The sequence below is a fragment of the Panthera leo genome, chromosome C1 (genome assembly GCF_018350215.1).
Source record: "Panthera leo isolate Ple1 chromosome C1, P.leo_Ple1_pat1.1, whole genome shotgun sequence".
In the NCBI taxonomy this organism is placed as follows: Eukaryota; Metazoa; Chordata; class Mammalia; order Carnivora; family Felidae; genus Panthera; species Panthera leo.
This window is the reverse complement of record NC_056686.1, coordinates 190,588,631-190,606,007: the sequence shown is the minus strand read 5'-3', so window position 1 is coordinate 190,606,007 and position 17,377 is coordinate 190,588,631. Positions and strand designations below refer to the sequence as shown.

The following is a 17,377-nucleotide window of genomic DNA, read 5'->3' as shown; positions in this document are numbered from 1 at the left end:
GATATTTAGGAAATTAAATGTAAGTGGTCCTATTGCTAAATTGCGTGCAGGTAAGTATTAAAACCTGATCTACACAAAAAAGCACGAGGTCCAGGCATCCTTCTAAGAAACATAACTGCAGTGCTTTTTAACTTGTTCTAGTACATAGGAAAAGAGATTTTCTAAGTTATTTTTTGAAATATTATTTTGATACCAAATTCTGAAAAAGCACACAAAAACTAAACACTAGACCAGTCTCAAATTACAAAAATCCTAAAAATTAGCAAGTGTGATTTAGTGACGCATTAAAAGAATAATACATGATGACCAAGTTGCCTTCATCCCAGGATGAAGTATCAGGAAATCAGGAAATACTAAATACATCACTAATGGGAAATACTAAGTGTCGTGTTTTTAAAAGTATAAAAGAGAAAAATGATTTTCTCTTGAGAAGCTGAAAAAGAATTTGGTAAAATTAACTATCAGTTCTGAGTTTATTTTAAAAAAGAAACAACTCTTTATTTGTTTTTTAATGTTTATTTTTGAGAGACAGAGCATGAGTAGGGGAGGGGCAGAGGAAGGAGGAGACACAGAATCCGAAGCAGGGTCCAGGCTCTGAGCTGTCAGCACAGAGCCCAACGCAGGGCTCATCATGACCTTAGCACAAGTCGGACACTCAACCGACTGAGCCACCCAGGTGCCCCTAAACAACTCTTAATAGGAATTACTTGATACTTCTTAACATGATAAGAAATATGTCTTATAAAAAGTTTGCATTATTCCTACTGTTGACGGTAAGCAATTCTCATTTAACGGGAGTAACAGTTGTTGCCATTATTATTAGCATCATTCCAGCAGTTCTCGCCAATTCAAATAGAGAAAAAAAGATGTATAAAAATTGGAAAGAAAGGGGAAATCATCAATCTACACAGATGTGATTGTTAACCTAGAATATGTCTTAAAAGTGAAGGTGGTCCATCATATCCCTCCATCCCTGCCCTCAGTCTTGTTCTATTATTTATTAATTTTTTTTTAATGTTTATTTATTTTTGAGAGAGACAGAGACAGAATGCGAGTGGGTTAGGGGCAGAGAGAGAGGGAGACACAGAATCTGAAGCAGGCTCCAGGCTCTGAGCTGTCAGCACAGAGCCCAACACGGGGCTCGAACTCACAAGCTGTGAGATCATGACCTGAGCTGAAGTTGGCCGCTCAACCGACTGAGCCACCCAGGTGCCCTTTCTTTCTATTATTTATAAAATATTCTCATGCAGCTAGATACATTGGCTGCTTTTTCACAATGACAATCAAATTAGTTCTATAAATTACTTTTTTCACTTATATCCAGTGTATTTTCCCCCTGAAGTTCACAGAGGTTTACTTGAACTAATTTATGAAATATTTATGTTGACCAGGTGGATGAGCAAGCCAAAGAGAGAGTATAAAAATGAAACAGCATGAGTTTGCTTTGAAATATTTCCTGCCCTGAACATCTAGACCTTTAGGACAGTTAAATTAAATTTTTTAATACAACTTTTCCTTGTATCCTAATAAAGTGAAAAGGGAAAGTTCTTATTTAAAAAAATTTTTTTTAAAGTTTTTATTTTATTTATTTTTGAGAGAGAGCAGGGGAAGGACAGTGAATTTCAAGCAGGCTCTGCACTGTCAGTGCAGTGCTTCACGTGGGGCTCGAACTCCCGAAGAGTGAGATCAGGACTTGAACCGAAACCAAGAGCCAGACATTTAACTGATTGAGCCACCCAGGAACCTCTTGACATTTTTTTAAGGTTTATTTATTTATTTTGAGAGAGAGCCAGCATGAGTGGGGGAGGGGTAGAGAGAGGGGGTGAGAGAGAATCCTAAGCAGGCTCCCCACTGTTGGTGCAGAGGCCTTCGTGGGGGCTCCAGCAAACAATCCAGGAGACACATGACCTGAGCTGAAAGCAAGGGTTGGTCCCTCAACTGACTGAGCCACCCAGGCTCCCCAAATTTTATTTTATTTTTTATTTTTAAAATTTGCATCCAGATTAGCATATAGTGCAACAATGATTTCAGGAGTAGATTCCTTAGTGCCCCTTCCCCATTTAGCCCATCCCCCTCCCATGACCCCTCCAGTAACCCTCAGTTTGTTCTCCGTATTTATGAGTCTCTTCTGTTTTGTCCCCCTCCGTTTTTATTTTTGTTTCCCTTCCCTTAGGTTCATCTGTTTTGTCTCTTAAAGTCCTCATATGAGTGAAGTCATATTTGTCTTTGACTAATTTCACTTAGCATAATACCCTCCAGTTCCATCCATGTAGTTGCAAATGGCAAGATTTCATTCTTTTTGATTGCCGAGTAATACTCCATTGTATATATATACCACATCTTCTTTATTCATTTATCCATCGTTGGCCATTTGGGCTCTTTCCATACTTGGGCTATTGTTGATAGTGCTGTTATAAACATGGAGGTGCATGTGTCCCTTCGAAACAGCACACCTGTATCCCTTGGATAAATGCCTAGTAGTGCAACTGCTGGGTCATAGGTAGTTCTATTTTTAGTTTTTTGAGGAACCCCCATACTGTTTTCCAGAGTGGCTGCACCAGCTGGCATTCCCACCAACAATGCAAAAGATCTTTCTCCGCATCCTTGCCAACATCTGTTGTTGCCTGAGTTGTTAATGTTGCCATTTTGACAGGTGTTAGGTAATATCTCATTGTGGGTTTGATTTGTAGTTCCCTGATGATGAGTGATGCTGAGCATTTTTTTCATGTGTCAGTTGGCCATCTGGATGTCTTCTTGGGAGAGCATTGACATTTTTTTTTTGTTTTAAGTTTGTTTATTTTGAGAGAAAGAGCCAGTGGGGGAGGGGCAGGGAGAGAGGGAGAGAATTCCAAGCAGGCTTGAACTCACAACCTATGAGATCATGACCTGAGCCGGAGCTGGAAGCTTAACCAACTGAGCCACACAGGCGCCCCAGCATTGACATTTTTTAATAACTCCTATTTGTTCAGTGCTTGAGACTTAGTGGGTTGTGTGCTCTGTTATCTACTTGATCCTTAGAGCAACGTGATGGTAACATAGCTACTACTATTAACCCCTATTTTGCATATGAGAAAACTGAGCTTTTATTATTTGTTCAAGGTAACACCGAAAGTAGCAGATTTTGGCAAACCTGTCTATTGAGTCCTTTAACTATTTATGTATCTTGTCATTTATTGGTGTAAGGAATTTCCTATTCAGTTTTGTAAAGAAGAGAGTATTTCTTGAGTTTTTCTGTAGCTAGGATCCAAGCTATTTCATCAGCCATCTGGGTGACTTTTGGATTCTGGAGAAAGTGTTAGACCACATCAGCCCACATACAGTCCTGACTTGACAAATCAGTTGATTCAGTTTCATTGTAGACTATATGGAGTTACAATATGTAAATGTTCCTGTTGGACATTTTGTGTGTAGAGAGGTAGTGGGCATTTATGTGATTTCTAACTTGCATTTTGTTACTAAAACTCCAGAATCTTAGAAGTCATGATTCTTAGACTATTTAGTGTAGTTGGGAGCAGCATTTATGGATAGCAGTGCACTGAATGGTAGCAGTGTATTGGGTGAAGAGCCTTTGGGCTCAAGAAGTTTATAGTTTGGATGGGATAAATGTGGGAAATATTACAGGGAAAATGACTTTTAAAATAGGAATTACCTCCTTTTTTTTTGTATTTCATAGGAACATTTGTTGCAAATTGCCAAATATTTTGCCAACATATCAAAAAATGTTGAATTTCTGAGGGAAGTTTTAGGTCTGTAGGTTCATTCTTACTGGTATTGTGAAAAGATCTGGGCTCTGAAGACAGATGTAGCAATCAGCCACCAGTAATGAAATAAAAAAGACCTGCCACTTTATGACATCTGTTTATGACATTTGTAACTTTGAGGTACTTACAACACTTAACCAGAGTAAAAGTTATTTAGTTCAATTTGGAGGGATAAGGTAACTTGATATTTTATCATGTCTCTTATTATTTGAATTTAATGTCGGGATGATGGATTACAATGAAGAATCCATCCCATTAGGAAGGGTGATATCCTAGAATTGCACTTCCCAGGTGAGCAAGCTTTTCATGTTCCTATTTGTTAACTAGGCCTTTTGATATTTTTGTAGACAATCTGCTTCATCTTGATTCTGCAGCATTCCAAACTGTGGTATCCTTGGGGTTCTCTTAACATTGCTATGGTGCAGAAGATTTAAAATCAGGTATGGCTGTGGGGCCAGAAGTCCCTCAGTGAAATTCTCAACTTAAATCTGCCTTATACTCTCTGATTTATCATTTGGGTTTCTTTTTTTGTGGTGGTCTTTTAGCTGATGTTCACAAGGAATAGAGTCACGTGATGTATGAAGGGAAACATATACACTTCTCTGAGGTTGACAATAAGCCCTTGTGCTCATATAGCCCCAAACTGTGCAAGCAGCGGCGACTCAACGGCTACGCTTTCTGTATCAGACACGTTCTGGAGGACAAGACTGCCCCCTTCAAGCAATGTGAATATGTGGCCAAATATAACAGCCAACGCTGCACCAACCCAATCCCCAAATCAGAGGATCGTAGGTAAGAGCTAATAGTGGGAATCCATCTTTGATTTAATTCGTAGGCTTGGAATTTTTCTTGTCTGTTTTTTTCTTAATGTGGTGAATTTAAACATTGAGTTCCAGGGGTAATCTAAGTAAACCTTGGAATGCTTCTAAAGATGAGAGATGGCAGTTTTTAAAAAATGGGGTAGTAAACTTGGGGAATTATTTGAAAAGTATGTTTGAGTGTTTTTATTGATGCAATAGACTTTAAAAGAATTTTTCCCTCAGTTGTTGCTTGTGTTTGGTTTGCAGTCCTACAAAGTAAGTCCTGATTTTGATAGAAATCTGCTTAAACAACAGAAATTATAGGAACTACTTAGGTGTTGTAATTAACAATAATAATTTTGGAATTTTAAAATCTGTGCTTGAAAGGTAGCAAAGGGTATGTACTTCTTGAAAATTATTGAAAAGAATGATTACTTGAATTAGATTTATTTTCTATCAGACTTCTAAGCAGTGTTTGGCATTGTTTTATAATGTTGCCTCTTTTGGTTAAAAGAGTTCCATATAAAGTATGTTTACTATAATTGAGAAATGATATTTTCATTAGTATGAGTAGGCTGTATCACTAGGATTGTGAATTTTTACCTGGCTGCATTAAACATGGAGGTGTTTTTAGAGGAGTCTTATGATGGTTATTCATCATTCATATTCTTAGGAAAATGCACACTATTTCCCATATAATCTCTTTTTTTTCCTCTTATAGCCTCTTTTTCATGTTTCTTTTTCTTCACTTCTCCAGAAAGCATGTGGATCATTGCAGGATGTCACAGGGAGATAACACGATTATTTTCCCAAAAGTTTCAAATACTTGTTATCTTTAGGTAGAAAATGTGAACTTTTTACTTCTATCTTTAAAATATGTATGTGTGTGTGTGTGTGTATATATATATATATATATATATATATACACACACATACACACGTATATATATACACGTACATATATATACACACATGTATATACATATATATACACACACACACACATATATATATATACACATTTATATATATATATATCCTTGTTCCTATACATAAGCAATTGTCACCTGCATACATTGGTTGAAAAGAAACCATGTATTTTATATGTCATGGTGAACAATTTTTACACTTTCAGGATGAAATAGATAATTTGTGTTGATAGAGCCCTCACCAGAATGAGTATAGCACCATGTGGTGATTTGGGAATACTCTCTGAGAATTTCTAATGAGCACTTAAAGCTTCACATTACAATACCTGAAAATTTGAAGCAGCTGCTCAGGGAGACAAGGAATAAAATTTTAATCTCAGATGAGAAAGGGACCACTGTTCCTGGCTAACCATATGGGTCCAGTTGGTTTTAGCAGACTTAACATGCCCATTTCTTCTTACCCCTGCCCTTTTTTAACTTGAAGAATTGATGAACTTGGATTAATTTACTTCAAGCTCCACTATAAACACATCTATAATTTTTGTCTTTTTTTTTTTTTAGTTTATTTATTTATTTAAGTAATCTCCATATCTAATGTGGGGCTTGAACTCACAATCCCGAGATCAAGAGTCACATGCTCTTCTGACTGAGCCAGATGGGCACCCCTGTAATTTTGTCAGCTTATCACAGTTGCAGTTGTCCACTGTGGCTTTTTTCCTCCCCTTCATTTCAGCAGAAGCAAGTAGGTAAAGAAATTTCTACTAGCTAGCAGTAAGAAGTAAAGCAAGAGTAGCTCTGAATTTCTCCAAGATATTAATTCTCTCAATCCTAGGTCTTCACCTTGATATTTGAAGTAATTTCCTCTTTTTAGAACAAGAAGGGGAAGGACTCTGTGTGTTGCTATGTCAAAAGAAGCAAAACTTAAGTACTTACTAAACTGCATATATTTTTTCAAAATTGGTTCAAACCAATGCAAATGGGATCAATATTTTTATTATTTGTAGCATTTGGAATAGATTAAAGTAGACATTAGCTAGCAGGAGGTAATATTTTTCTTATTACCTCAAATCCAGGTTGAGGGGCGCCTGGGTGGCTCAGTCGGTTAAGTGTCAGACTTTGGCTGAGGTCATGATCTCATTCAGGAGTTTGAGCCCCGCCTTGGGCTCTCTCCTGTCAGCCCAGAGCCCACTTCTGATCCTCTGTCTCCCTCTCTGCCTCTCTCCAGCTCATGCACACTCACTCACTCTTTCAAAATAAATAAATAAACTTAAAAAAAAAATCCAGGTTGAATTCATATAAGGTCTAAACATGTATATAAATATTGATAGTTACAACTACACTCTATGATATTAGTGTAGAAAAGATTGAGATTCTTTTGAAAATAAGCTTTCATTAGTTTTTTATTTTTTTAAATTCAAGTTAGTTAACATACAGTGTGGTATTGGTTTCTGGAGTAGAACCCAGTGATTCATCACTTCCATAGGACACCCAGTGCTCACCCCAGCAAAGCTTTCATTATTGTTAATGCAGTTTTTCTTTGGACACTTAGGAATTTGAGGTGGTTTAATGTATTATTTTAGAAAACAAATTCCTGAGGCCTTCCCCCCCCCCCCCCCAAAGGACTCTTGGTTGATAAAATTATCTGACTGGTAGTCAGCTAAAGGAGGGTTTTCAATATCTGGTGTCTAACTTATCTGGTATGTATTATAAATGCTAACTTACGGGATTCTACCTTTTTGAAGTAGAATAATGTTATGTTCAGTAGAAGTACTGGTATAATTAAAAAGTAAAGTTAATTTCCTAATATACTTAAAGTTGGGAAGCTAAGGCTTATCACTGTTACCTTGGTGTCTCAGAGGTAAGTGGTTATATTAAGTTGGTTATTTTATATAATATTTTAAATTTGTTTGCTATAATTTTATACATATTAGTAGTGTATATTTGCCAAGAAATTTTTTTGTTTCTTGTATGTTTACTCTTTTCTTTCTTTTTTTTTAAATTTTTTTTAACGTTTATTCATTTTTTGAGAGAGCATAAGCAGGGGAGGGGCCGAGAGAGGGGGAGACATAGAATCTGAAGCAGGCTCCAGGCTCTGCGCTGTCAGCACAGAGCCCGATGCGGGGCTTGAACTCATGAAACGCGAGATCATGACCTGAGCCGAAGTCGGACGCTTAACTGACTTGAGCCACCCAGGCGCCCTGATGTTTACTCTTTTCTAAAACAGCTTAGTTAAGATATAATTCACATCCCATACAATTCATGCACTTGAAGTATTCAATTCAGTATTTTTTAGGATATTTACAGGGTTGTACCACTATCATCATAGTCCAATTTTACATTTTCCTCCCGTCAAAAGAACCCCTTAGCAGTGTCTTCCCTGTTCATATTTGTACACTTTTAAGCACCGATCATAACTAAGGAAGCTGTTGTAATTCTAGCTATGAAAATTTTTCCCTTTTAGAAGAGGAACTATTTTTACAAATTCAGACTCTGTTGTGGTGATGCTGACAGAGTGGCTGGAGCAGGAGTTGAGGGTGAGGTCGAGGAAGGACTGTACAGGCAGATCAGCCTCTGCCATGTTACGTGAGGTGGCGCATAGCGGGCTCAGTTACCAGTTCAGGCTGCCTGTGTGTAATGAGCAGAAAAATTAGATTTCCAAATTAAAAAAATATTATTCTCCTCACTAACCCTTTTGTTAATTTGAAAATGACTTGACAACGACAACAGAAATCATTTATTCTTTATTGGGAAGCTTGGTTAATGCGGTTATCCTTGAAACTTTTTTCCTTGTTGGCCACAGCTTTATGAATCTATTCTGGTTAAGGTATATGTGAGACCTAGCCCAAACTTGTTAGGTGTGTAGATTCTCTTTACTGTCCAGAAAGCTTTCTTTTTTTTTTAAATTTTCTTTTCACGTTTATTTATTTTTGAGACAGAGAGAGACAGAGCATGAACGGGGGAGGGTCAGAGGGAGGGAGACACAGAATCTGAAACAGGCTTCAGGCTCTGAGCTGTCAGCACAGAGCCCGACGCGGGGCTCGAACTCATGGACGGCGAGATCATGACCTGAGCCGAAGTCAGCCGCTTAACTGACTGAGCCACCCAGGCGCCCCCCAGAAAGCTTTCTTAATAGTCCTATTAAAATTGAGAAGTGCCTCTGATAGATTTATGTATAAAGCCAACGAAACCATGTCTCCTGATTATTTGGTGAATCTGTATTTTTAATAACTACTTAAAAATTTGTTTCATGGGCACCTGGGTGGCTCAGTCAGTTAAGCATCTGACTTCGGCTCAGGTCATGATCTCACCGTTCGTGGGTTCGAGCCCCAAATCACACCCTGCGCTATAGCGTAGCCTGCTTCGGATCCTGTCTACCTCTCTCTCTGCCCCTCCTTCGCTCGTGCACTCTTTCTCTCAAAAATAAATAAACGTTAAAAACAATTAAAATTTGTTCAGTGCAGCCCAATGAGTTTGAGGACTGACGTTAATTATTTACTTTAGTGCCTTTTCCCCCAAAACTGTGTCCGATGGAGATAACACAGGTGGGCTACAGTCAAAACAGATGCCATTTTCGAATAAGTTAGGGAAACACTGTCAGATGGGTACATCTCCACCTCGAAGCATAATGCACATTATCATACAAAATGCTGTGAGAAGTTGTTCATCAGAAACAAACAACAAAATCGTTGTCTAATTCTGTTTAAGCCAGTATTTTCCAAATTTATTTAAGCATGGAATACTCTTTAAAGCATACTTGTTAACCTACTCTGAATTGCTTAAGCAATACCAGTTTGGAAAACACTGCTTTTCTAGTGGTGAAAAGCCTCCATAGGTTTTCAGTGTGGTTTATTGGAGCAACATGCATTCTACTTTCTTATTACGTAGAAGGATTCTGTCCTTTTTTAGTATTTTTAAAATACCATTTACATTACAAAAGTAGCTCGTGTTGAAGACCTACTAAGAGTCTTTCTGAGCTTTGATAATCTGTTCAGGTCTCCACTCTGACACTTTCCAGATGTGGGGTTTGGGGCAAGTTATTTGATTTCCATCAGGTTTAGCTTCCTCATCTGTATACAGGGCATTATTTTAGTATTTACTGCAGGTAGAAACATGTACTCCTCTCTCTCGCTGTTGAGGAACTCCTTTCATCTGTAGTCCCACTAATTAGTTTTAATTTACTTTTTCCTTCTCTTTTGTATTCTCTTCTTTCTCTCTTTGTGTGTGTGTGTGTGTATGTAGAATACACTGTAGACACTCCATTATTAGGGGCTATGTCATAAGATCTTTGTGACTACAAATATTTGAAAATATACATACATACATACATATTTCTGCATAGGAGAGTTTTAAGTGATCCTTTAGACTCGTTACTTTGTATGCTATGAATACAAAATAAAATAACAAAGCAGAGCCAGAAGCAATAGCCAGATGGTTATCCGGGGCCACTCACTATTTGAATGACTTGCTTCTGTCCTGCAGCCGCTGCACATACACCGTTCACATATTTGCTTCAGGAAAATGGCAGACTTGGAGGATTGCTTGAGAGTAGCGGCAGTTGTTTACATTAAATCCACCAATGCCGAGAGTTAAGACAGTCATGAATTTATAACATATTAGGCAGGAGTCACAATTTATACCATGTCGTTCTATATTCTCCTTTTCTTACTCTGTATATCATAAACCTTTCCCCCTTCTGTGTGTGTGTTTTTAAAGGTACTGCAACAGCCACTTGCAGGTACTTGGCTTTATCCCGAAAAAAGAGAGGAAGAAAAAGAATGATCCTATAGATGAGGTAAAGGTCAGGCACCAGATGGATACCATGGCTTTCAGCCTGACGGTGCCCACGCTGGCCTTGAAGATGCCCAATGGACTGGATGGAATGTCCCTCTCTCCGCCCGGGGCTAGGGTCCCTCTCCACTACCTGGAAACCGAGTTGGAAGACCCGTTTGCTTTCAACGAGGAAGATGATGACCTAAAGAAAGGGGCAACTGTGAGAAAGAAGTTGCAGAGCAAGTTGGCCCAGAATCGGCAGCGCCAGAGAGAGACCGAGATTTTAAAAGTTCGACAAGAGCACTTTAGTCCCCCTCCTGCACCTTCACAGCAGCAGCCCCCGCAGCAGCACCCCCACCCGTCACCCTCCCCCACTTCTTTAAAACCTCCGGCGCCGCCGCCACCGCAGGGTTTCGTCTGCAAGTCCCCTCCACCTCCGAACACCAGCCTACCACTGCAGGGAGTGGCCCCCACCACACACACTATAGCACAAGCAAGGCAGTCGTCTCACAAGAGGCCGCTGCCCCTCCTGCCCTCCGGCAGGGCGCCCGCCGCGGACCCGCCCAGCACTGATCGGGTCCTTATGAAAGCCACAGCCTTCTCTCCACACTTCTCCTGCATCAGCCGACTGCAGAGACTGGTGAGACTGTGCACCCAGAAACATCAGCTGGACACCGATCTGTTCCCCCATCTAGGTGAGTTCTCTCTTGTGCCAGATTGTGCCCGCGTGACGGGAACAAAATGTGCCCTTTCCCGCGAGGCCGCGTGCCCACGGCCGCCCCGCGTGCGATGGGGGTGGAGGGCACCGGGGCGGGGGTCCGCTGCGGGGCGCCGTGTTTAGGCAGGCCTTGGTAAAGGAAACCTCCCTGGTGCACAGGATGCGGAAGCCGCAGTTGGGAAGTGTAGAATCCCATCACAGCTTCTGGTTAGTGGTCGTAGCGGCGGTATTAAAAGGCGGTTGGTTGTGTTTAGCAGTTCTGTGCCTCTGCCAGCTCAGCACCTGTGTCTGATGAGGTTTTCGACATGTCTTATCATAGGACTTTGGAATAACGATAGCATTGTTAATATCTGCCGACAGTTAAAAAAAAGAAAAACTTGTTAAAAAAAATTCCCAAAGCAATATCTGTTGATAATTTAAAAGTGGAAAAAAAAATACAGCTAAAACTTTAATGTAGTCAAATGTCTGTCTTTATTGCTTCTGAATTTTCTTGCTCAAGAAAATCTCTCTGATCCCAAGTTTATACAGATACTTTATATTTTGTTATTGATAGCTTGTTTTTGATTATTTAAACTTTTTTTTTAAGTTTATTTATTTACTTTTGAGAGAGAAAGCCCATGTGCACGAGCAGGGGAGGGTTAGAGAGAGGGAGAGAGAGAATCCTAAGCAGGTGAACCTCGATCGTGACCTGAGCTGAAATCAAGATTCCAAAGCTTAACTGAGCCACCCAGGCACCCCTGATTATTTAAACTTTTAATTCATTTGGAATTTATTCTTAAATATGGTGTTAGCTGTGATCCTAACTTTAGGAAAAATTATTTGCATGGCATATGATAGCAATAGAATAGAAAAATAGGAAAAGGATGGGAATAGAGGAAGAAGAAAGGTAAATTAAATGATCAGTAAACCAGTGAAAACCCCAATCCCCATAGCAGGTGAGGAAATGCAAATTAAAGTTAACAGTAAGTTACTATCAGATTGGCAAAAACTATATCCAGTGTTGTTGATGAGGCTTATACATTGCTGATAAGTAATGTGGTAGTATTTACTAATTAAGAGTGTGTATATATAGCCAGCAAACTCACTTTTGGGACTCTATCTTTGGATTAAAAAATACATATATCAAAATGTAAGGATATGTGTTCAAGGATGTTTATTGCAACGTTGCTTGCAGTATTAAAAATCCAGAAACAACCTTTATAACCAATAGTAGGCCTTGAGTAATTATGGTATATATATGCTTTATGAAGTATTATATAGCTATTAAAAAGAATGAAATCTGTATGTTTTAACTTGATGTGCCTGTGTTATATTAAGTAGAAAAGAACCAAGAAGTATGGGTATTATCCCATTAAAAAAAAATCAACAGGGGGCACCAGTGTATCTATTGATCAAGCATATGTATAGATAGATGTTTGCCTCTTAGGTGTGATTATAGGCAAAGTGTAACTGAATATACACTACCAGGCTGCTGACACTGGCTCTCAAGGGGGGATAAAACTGGTCAGGATGTGTTTTTACAGAGACGGGAAAGGTAACTCTTCTTACAGTATAGTTTTATATTGTTTCACCTGTTAGTAAACCATGTATGACTTTTGGTAATTAAAGCAACTAATAAAACTTAAAGAAAAGGTGTAGATAAAAATAATAAATTAGAACACCCAAACTTTAATACTGATTTGTTAATGCCTTGGTATAGTTAAGTTATGTAAAATTGGGTTCCTGCTCTACATACAGTTTTGTAAACTGTTTTAAAATTTTTTCATATTGGACTACCAAGGGAGTAATTTTTCATATAAAACGTCATTTGTCACAGCTGAATCCTTTTTCTAATTTAGGTTGTTTGCAGTTTGTATCATTATAAAGTGTTGTAGCTGTATAGTTTCACAGTAAAATTATTACTGTCACATCTTTAATTTTTCCTTCAAATAGATTCCTAGAAGCAGAATTGGGGATTCTAAGCTTTTGCAGTTTTTAAAAAGTTTTGTGAGGGGCACCTGGGTAGCTCAGTCAGTTAAGCATCTGACTCTTGATTTCAGCTCAGGTCACGATCTCATGGTCGTGAGGTCAAGCCCTGCATCACCCTCTGCACTGACCCCACAGAGCCTGCTTGGGATTCTTTCTCTCCTTCTGTCTCTGTCCCTCCCCTGTTCATGTTGTTTTCTCTCTCAAAGTAAATAAATAAAACTTAAAATAGAAAGCTTTTTGATACATGTTGTCAAATATTTTCTTCAGAATTATTTTGTCACATTACCTCTTTCAGCAGTATATGACAATGATAGTTTTTCTACATCTTTATAGTATGAGGTATTAGTTGTTATTTTGCCTTTCCAAATTTGATACAAATTGATTTTTTTACTAAATTTTTTTTAATATTTATTTTTGAGAGACAGAGCACAAGCAGGGGAGGGGCAGAGAGTGAGAGACACAGAATCCAAAGCAGGCTTCAGGCTCTGAGCTCTCAATTCAGAGCCCAATGCGGGGCTCAAACTCAGGAACAGCGAGATCATGGCCTGAGCCGAAGTTGGACACTTAACCGACTGAGCCACCCAGGCGCCCCCAAAATTTGCTTTAATTTGTGTACTTTAGATCAGTGTTTCTCAAGCTTTTTGGCTTTAGAATCAATCCCTTTTCACTCTTAAAAATTATTGAGGACACTCTAAAGCCTTTGTGTATATGAGTTAAATTTATTGATATTTACTGAATTAGAAATTAAAACTCAGAAATTTAAAAAATCCTAATGCATTTAAAGATGACAGCAAAGTCACTACATGTTAACATGTTCTTTTTGTGAAAAATAGCTATATGTTTTCCCAAGAACAGAAATATAATAAGAGCAGCATTATTTTACATTGTTGGGCAAATCTTAATGTGTGGTTTGCTGGGAGACAGCTAGATTCTCCCGCCCACTTCTGCGTTCAATCTGTCGTAATACGTGGTTTTGATTAGTAGATAAAAATACGGCCTTACACATTCGTAGCTGGAAAAGGGAGGAATATTTTACTGGTTTTTAAAAAATAATTATGGATATTCTTGATTCTACACCAAAATTTCACAAGTGGTAGTTTCTTTTCTTCTTCTTTTTCTTTTTTCTGTTGGTTTTTAAGTTTTGCAGTTTTTTTTCTTTTAATGTTTATTTTTGAGAGAGAGCGTGAGAAGAGGGGGATGGCGGATCTGAAGTGGGTTTTGCACTGACGACAGTGAACCTAATGTGAGGCTCAAACTCACAGTCTGTGAGATCTTGACCTGAGCTGAAGTTGGACGCTCAACCAACTGAGCCACTGAGAAGAGGCGTCCTCTTTTTTTTTTTTTTAATGTCTGTTTATTTTGAGTGAGAGAGAGCAAGTGGAGGGGAGGGGCAGAGAGGGAGAGGGAATCCCAAGCAGGCTCCATGCTATCAACTCAGAGCCCGACTCAGGGCTCTCATGACCTGAGTCAAAGTCAAGGGTTAGATGCTTAACCGACTGAGCCACCCAGGCGCCCCCAACAAGTGGTGGGTTTTTATTATTATTTTTTTATTATTATTTTTTAAATTTTTTAAACGTTTATTTATTTTTGAGACAGAGAGGGACAGAGCATGAACGGGGGAGGGTCAGAGAGAGAGGGAGACCCAGAATCTGAAACAGGCTCCAGGCTCTGAGCAGTCAGCACAGAGCCCTATGCGGGGCTCGAACTCACGGACCGCGAGATCATGACCTGAGCCGAAGTCGGATGCTCAACTGACTGAGCCACCCAGGCGCCCCAGGTGGTGGGTTTTTAAAGATTAGTTGCAATGTGGAATCTGAAGCCATTATCAAGGAATTTTTGCAAACTGTTACATTAAAATCCATTGATCTACTTTGTACTTTGCATGGATCTTTTTACTCATGCATGATTTTGTAACGTCATGTGTTGGTCATTTGGAAATTAGCGGTTTACCAAGTTAAACATATGTTCCAAATGTTGATGTATTTCGTTACGCAAGATTTAAAAATCACATTCATTGATACTCTCACCAACCTCTTCAGAAAAATCTTTTAGAAAGTTGTCATAGACTTAGTGAAGACTTCAGGTTTTCCAAAAAAAAAAACAAAAAACAAAACCAAAAACAACAACAACAACAAAACAACAACAAGCTTTCAAGTGAAAATGTGAATTTCATAGTTGGGAGCAAATACTGTTCATTGCTTTCTTTGAAGTGACAGTTTCACTGCATTCATTTTAGAAAAAAATGACTGCCAGATACCCAAGTCTTAATAACTGTAGTTTGTCAGTCACTCTTTCGAATAAAAATGGTGTTGGATGACAAAAAAGCAGCTAGTTGAGGTCACAGCTAAAACAGTGGAGCAAGTGTTTTCCTCAAGGCAACCACCATACTTTCTTGGGAGGTATGCAGAGGCGCTTGATGACTTGCCATTGAGTCACAAAGATGTTGGAAAGACGTGTGGTCAAGAATTGAGATTTAGGGGCGCCTAAATGGCTCAGTTGGTTGAGCATCCGACTTTGGCTTGGGTCATGATCTCGCGGTCTGTGAGTTCAAGCCCTGCGTTGAGCTCTGTGCTGACAGCTTGCTCAGAGTCTGGAGCCTGTTCCAGATTGTCTCCCTTTCTCTCTGTCCCTCCCCCGCTCACACTCTGTCTCTGTCTCTCTCAAAAATAAATAAACATTAAAAAAAAAAAGAACTGAGATTTAATAAAATCAATAATCTTTAATATACAATTGCTTTGTCAAAGATACTCTTAAAACTTGTTTTTGGCTTTTATTTCACTGCAATTCATGGTGTGAAACCTATAATGACTGCTAGTACAGTTTGGTGCCATTGTTCTGATTCCTGCTGAAGTGCCAGCAGGTTTGCTCACCATGGTTCCCTCCTCCCCCCGCCCCAATCAGTGCAAATGTCAACATGGTGAAATGAGCAAATAATGTCTTAGTATTATTTTGAAGGTAGTGTTGACCTAAGGAACTCTCTAAGAGGGTCTCAGGGACCCCTGGGGATCTATGGACCATACTTGGAGTGAGAACTGCTATTTTGAATTAATAATGTAGCTTTGAGTATTTGTTCATATGCTTTTTGAACATTTATATGTCTTGTTCTTTTTTCACCTTTTCAGGTTTTTTTCACTCATTTTTATGGAAGTGTTTCTCTTTTTTTATTGATTAGGTAACAGCTTTTTATACATCATATTTGTTGCAAAAACCTCTCCTCCTGCCCATTTGTTATTTGCTTTTAAATATCTATGATAATGATTTTGGAATTTAGGAGTTGAAATCGTTTGTATGTTCTATTTTTTTAGAATTTCTTCCTTTTGAATCAGGTTTATTGTTTTGTTTTGCTTTATTTTGTTTTTTACTTCCTTGGGCTCTCTTCATTCCAAGACTGTGTAATATGTTCACCTATATTTTCTTTTAGTCCTTTTCTTGTCTTATTATTTACATTGCAGTCCTCTATTTGGAATTCATTAGGTATGAGTTTTGAGGCAAAGATCTAACTTTATTTTTTCCCAGATGTTTGCCTCTTATTCCACAATTTACCTACGTCCTCTTCTAAATATTTATACTTTGGATTATCTGTGGATGCTGATTTTTTTCTTTTAGCTTTTGAAACAAACTATGTTGTGTTGAGGGCAGGTTTTCTATCATTTTGAATTAAAAAATTTTTTTAAGGTTTATTTATTTTTGAGAGAGAGACAGGGTGTGAGCAGGGGAGGGGCAGAGAGGGAGGGGAAGACACAGAATGTGAAGCAGGCTCCCAGCTCTAAGCTGTCAGCACAGAGCCCCACGTGGGGGTCGAACCCACGAACCCTGAGATCATGACCTGAACCAAAGTCAGACGCTTAAGCTTAACTGACTGAGCCACCCAGGCTCTATCATTTAGAACAGAATGAAAACTTATAGAAAATGTATTATCTTTTTTATTCAAGCATATTACAGGCCTAGGTTTTCAAAACAAAGGTTACTTTGGAGAAGAGAACTTGTAATGCACTGTTGTGACCAAGTGCAGTCTGCATTCATGTCAGCAAAGAATACTTAAAGAAAAATACAGTTTTGTAATCAGCTTTTACAGTTTTGCCTGGGCTGGTTATCTCAGTTAGTTACATTAAAACTAGTGATAATGAAGCCAAGATCAAAGGTTTGCTTTATTGGACAGTTAATTTCACAAGAGAAACACTTCCATCTTAGTACTTATGACTGAGATCTTGACTTTTTCAGAGAAGGTACAGGTGACTTAGTAGAAATTGCTGTTAATTATATAAAAACAGTAAAAGATAATTCATGTCCTAATTTTTGAAAGTGCTTAAATGTAACTTTGTGTTTGAAAGGCCTTGCCTTTTAATATTCTGTCCTGAAGCTAATTCTATTGTGATTACTTGTTTCTGACTTTGTTTTTTGTAATTACTATTTTAGTAGAGAGACAGTAAT

At 38.6% G+C, this 17,377-nt stretch overlaps 1 protein-coding gene across 6 annotated transcripts in view; it reads left to right on the top strand.

Moving 5' to 3' along the window:
* INO80D (INO80 complex subunit D) overlaps positions 1 to 17,377 on the top strand; it is a 62,981-nt gene that overhangs the window by 14,572 nt on the left and 31,032 nt on the right. For 4 of the 6 annotated variants that reach the window (XM_042949854.1, XM_042949855.1, XM_042949856.1 and 1 more), the window contains exons 2-4: positions 4,109 to 4,201; positions 4,307 to 4,553; positions 10,204 to 10,955. In XM_042949854.1, the coding sequence (XP_042805788.1) occupies positions 4,336 to 4,553; positions 10,204 to 10,955 (970 nt within the window). In that variant the 5' untranslated portion in view covers positions 4,109 to 4,201; positions 4,307 to 4,335. The remainder of the gene's footprint in view (positions 1 to 4,108; positions 4,202 to 4,306; positions 4,554 to 10,203; positions 10,956 to 17,377) is intronic. The other 2 variants (XM_042949858.1, XM_042949859.1) reach the window with 2 other exon arrangements.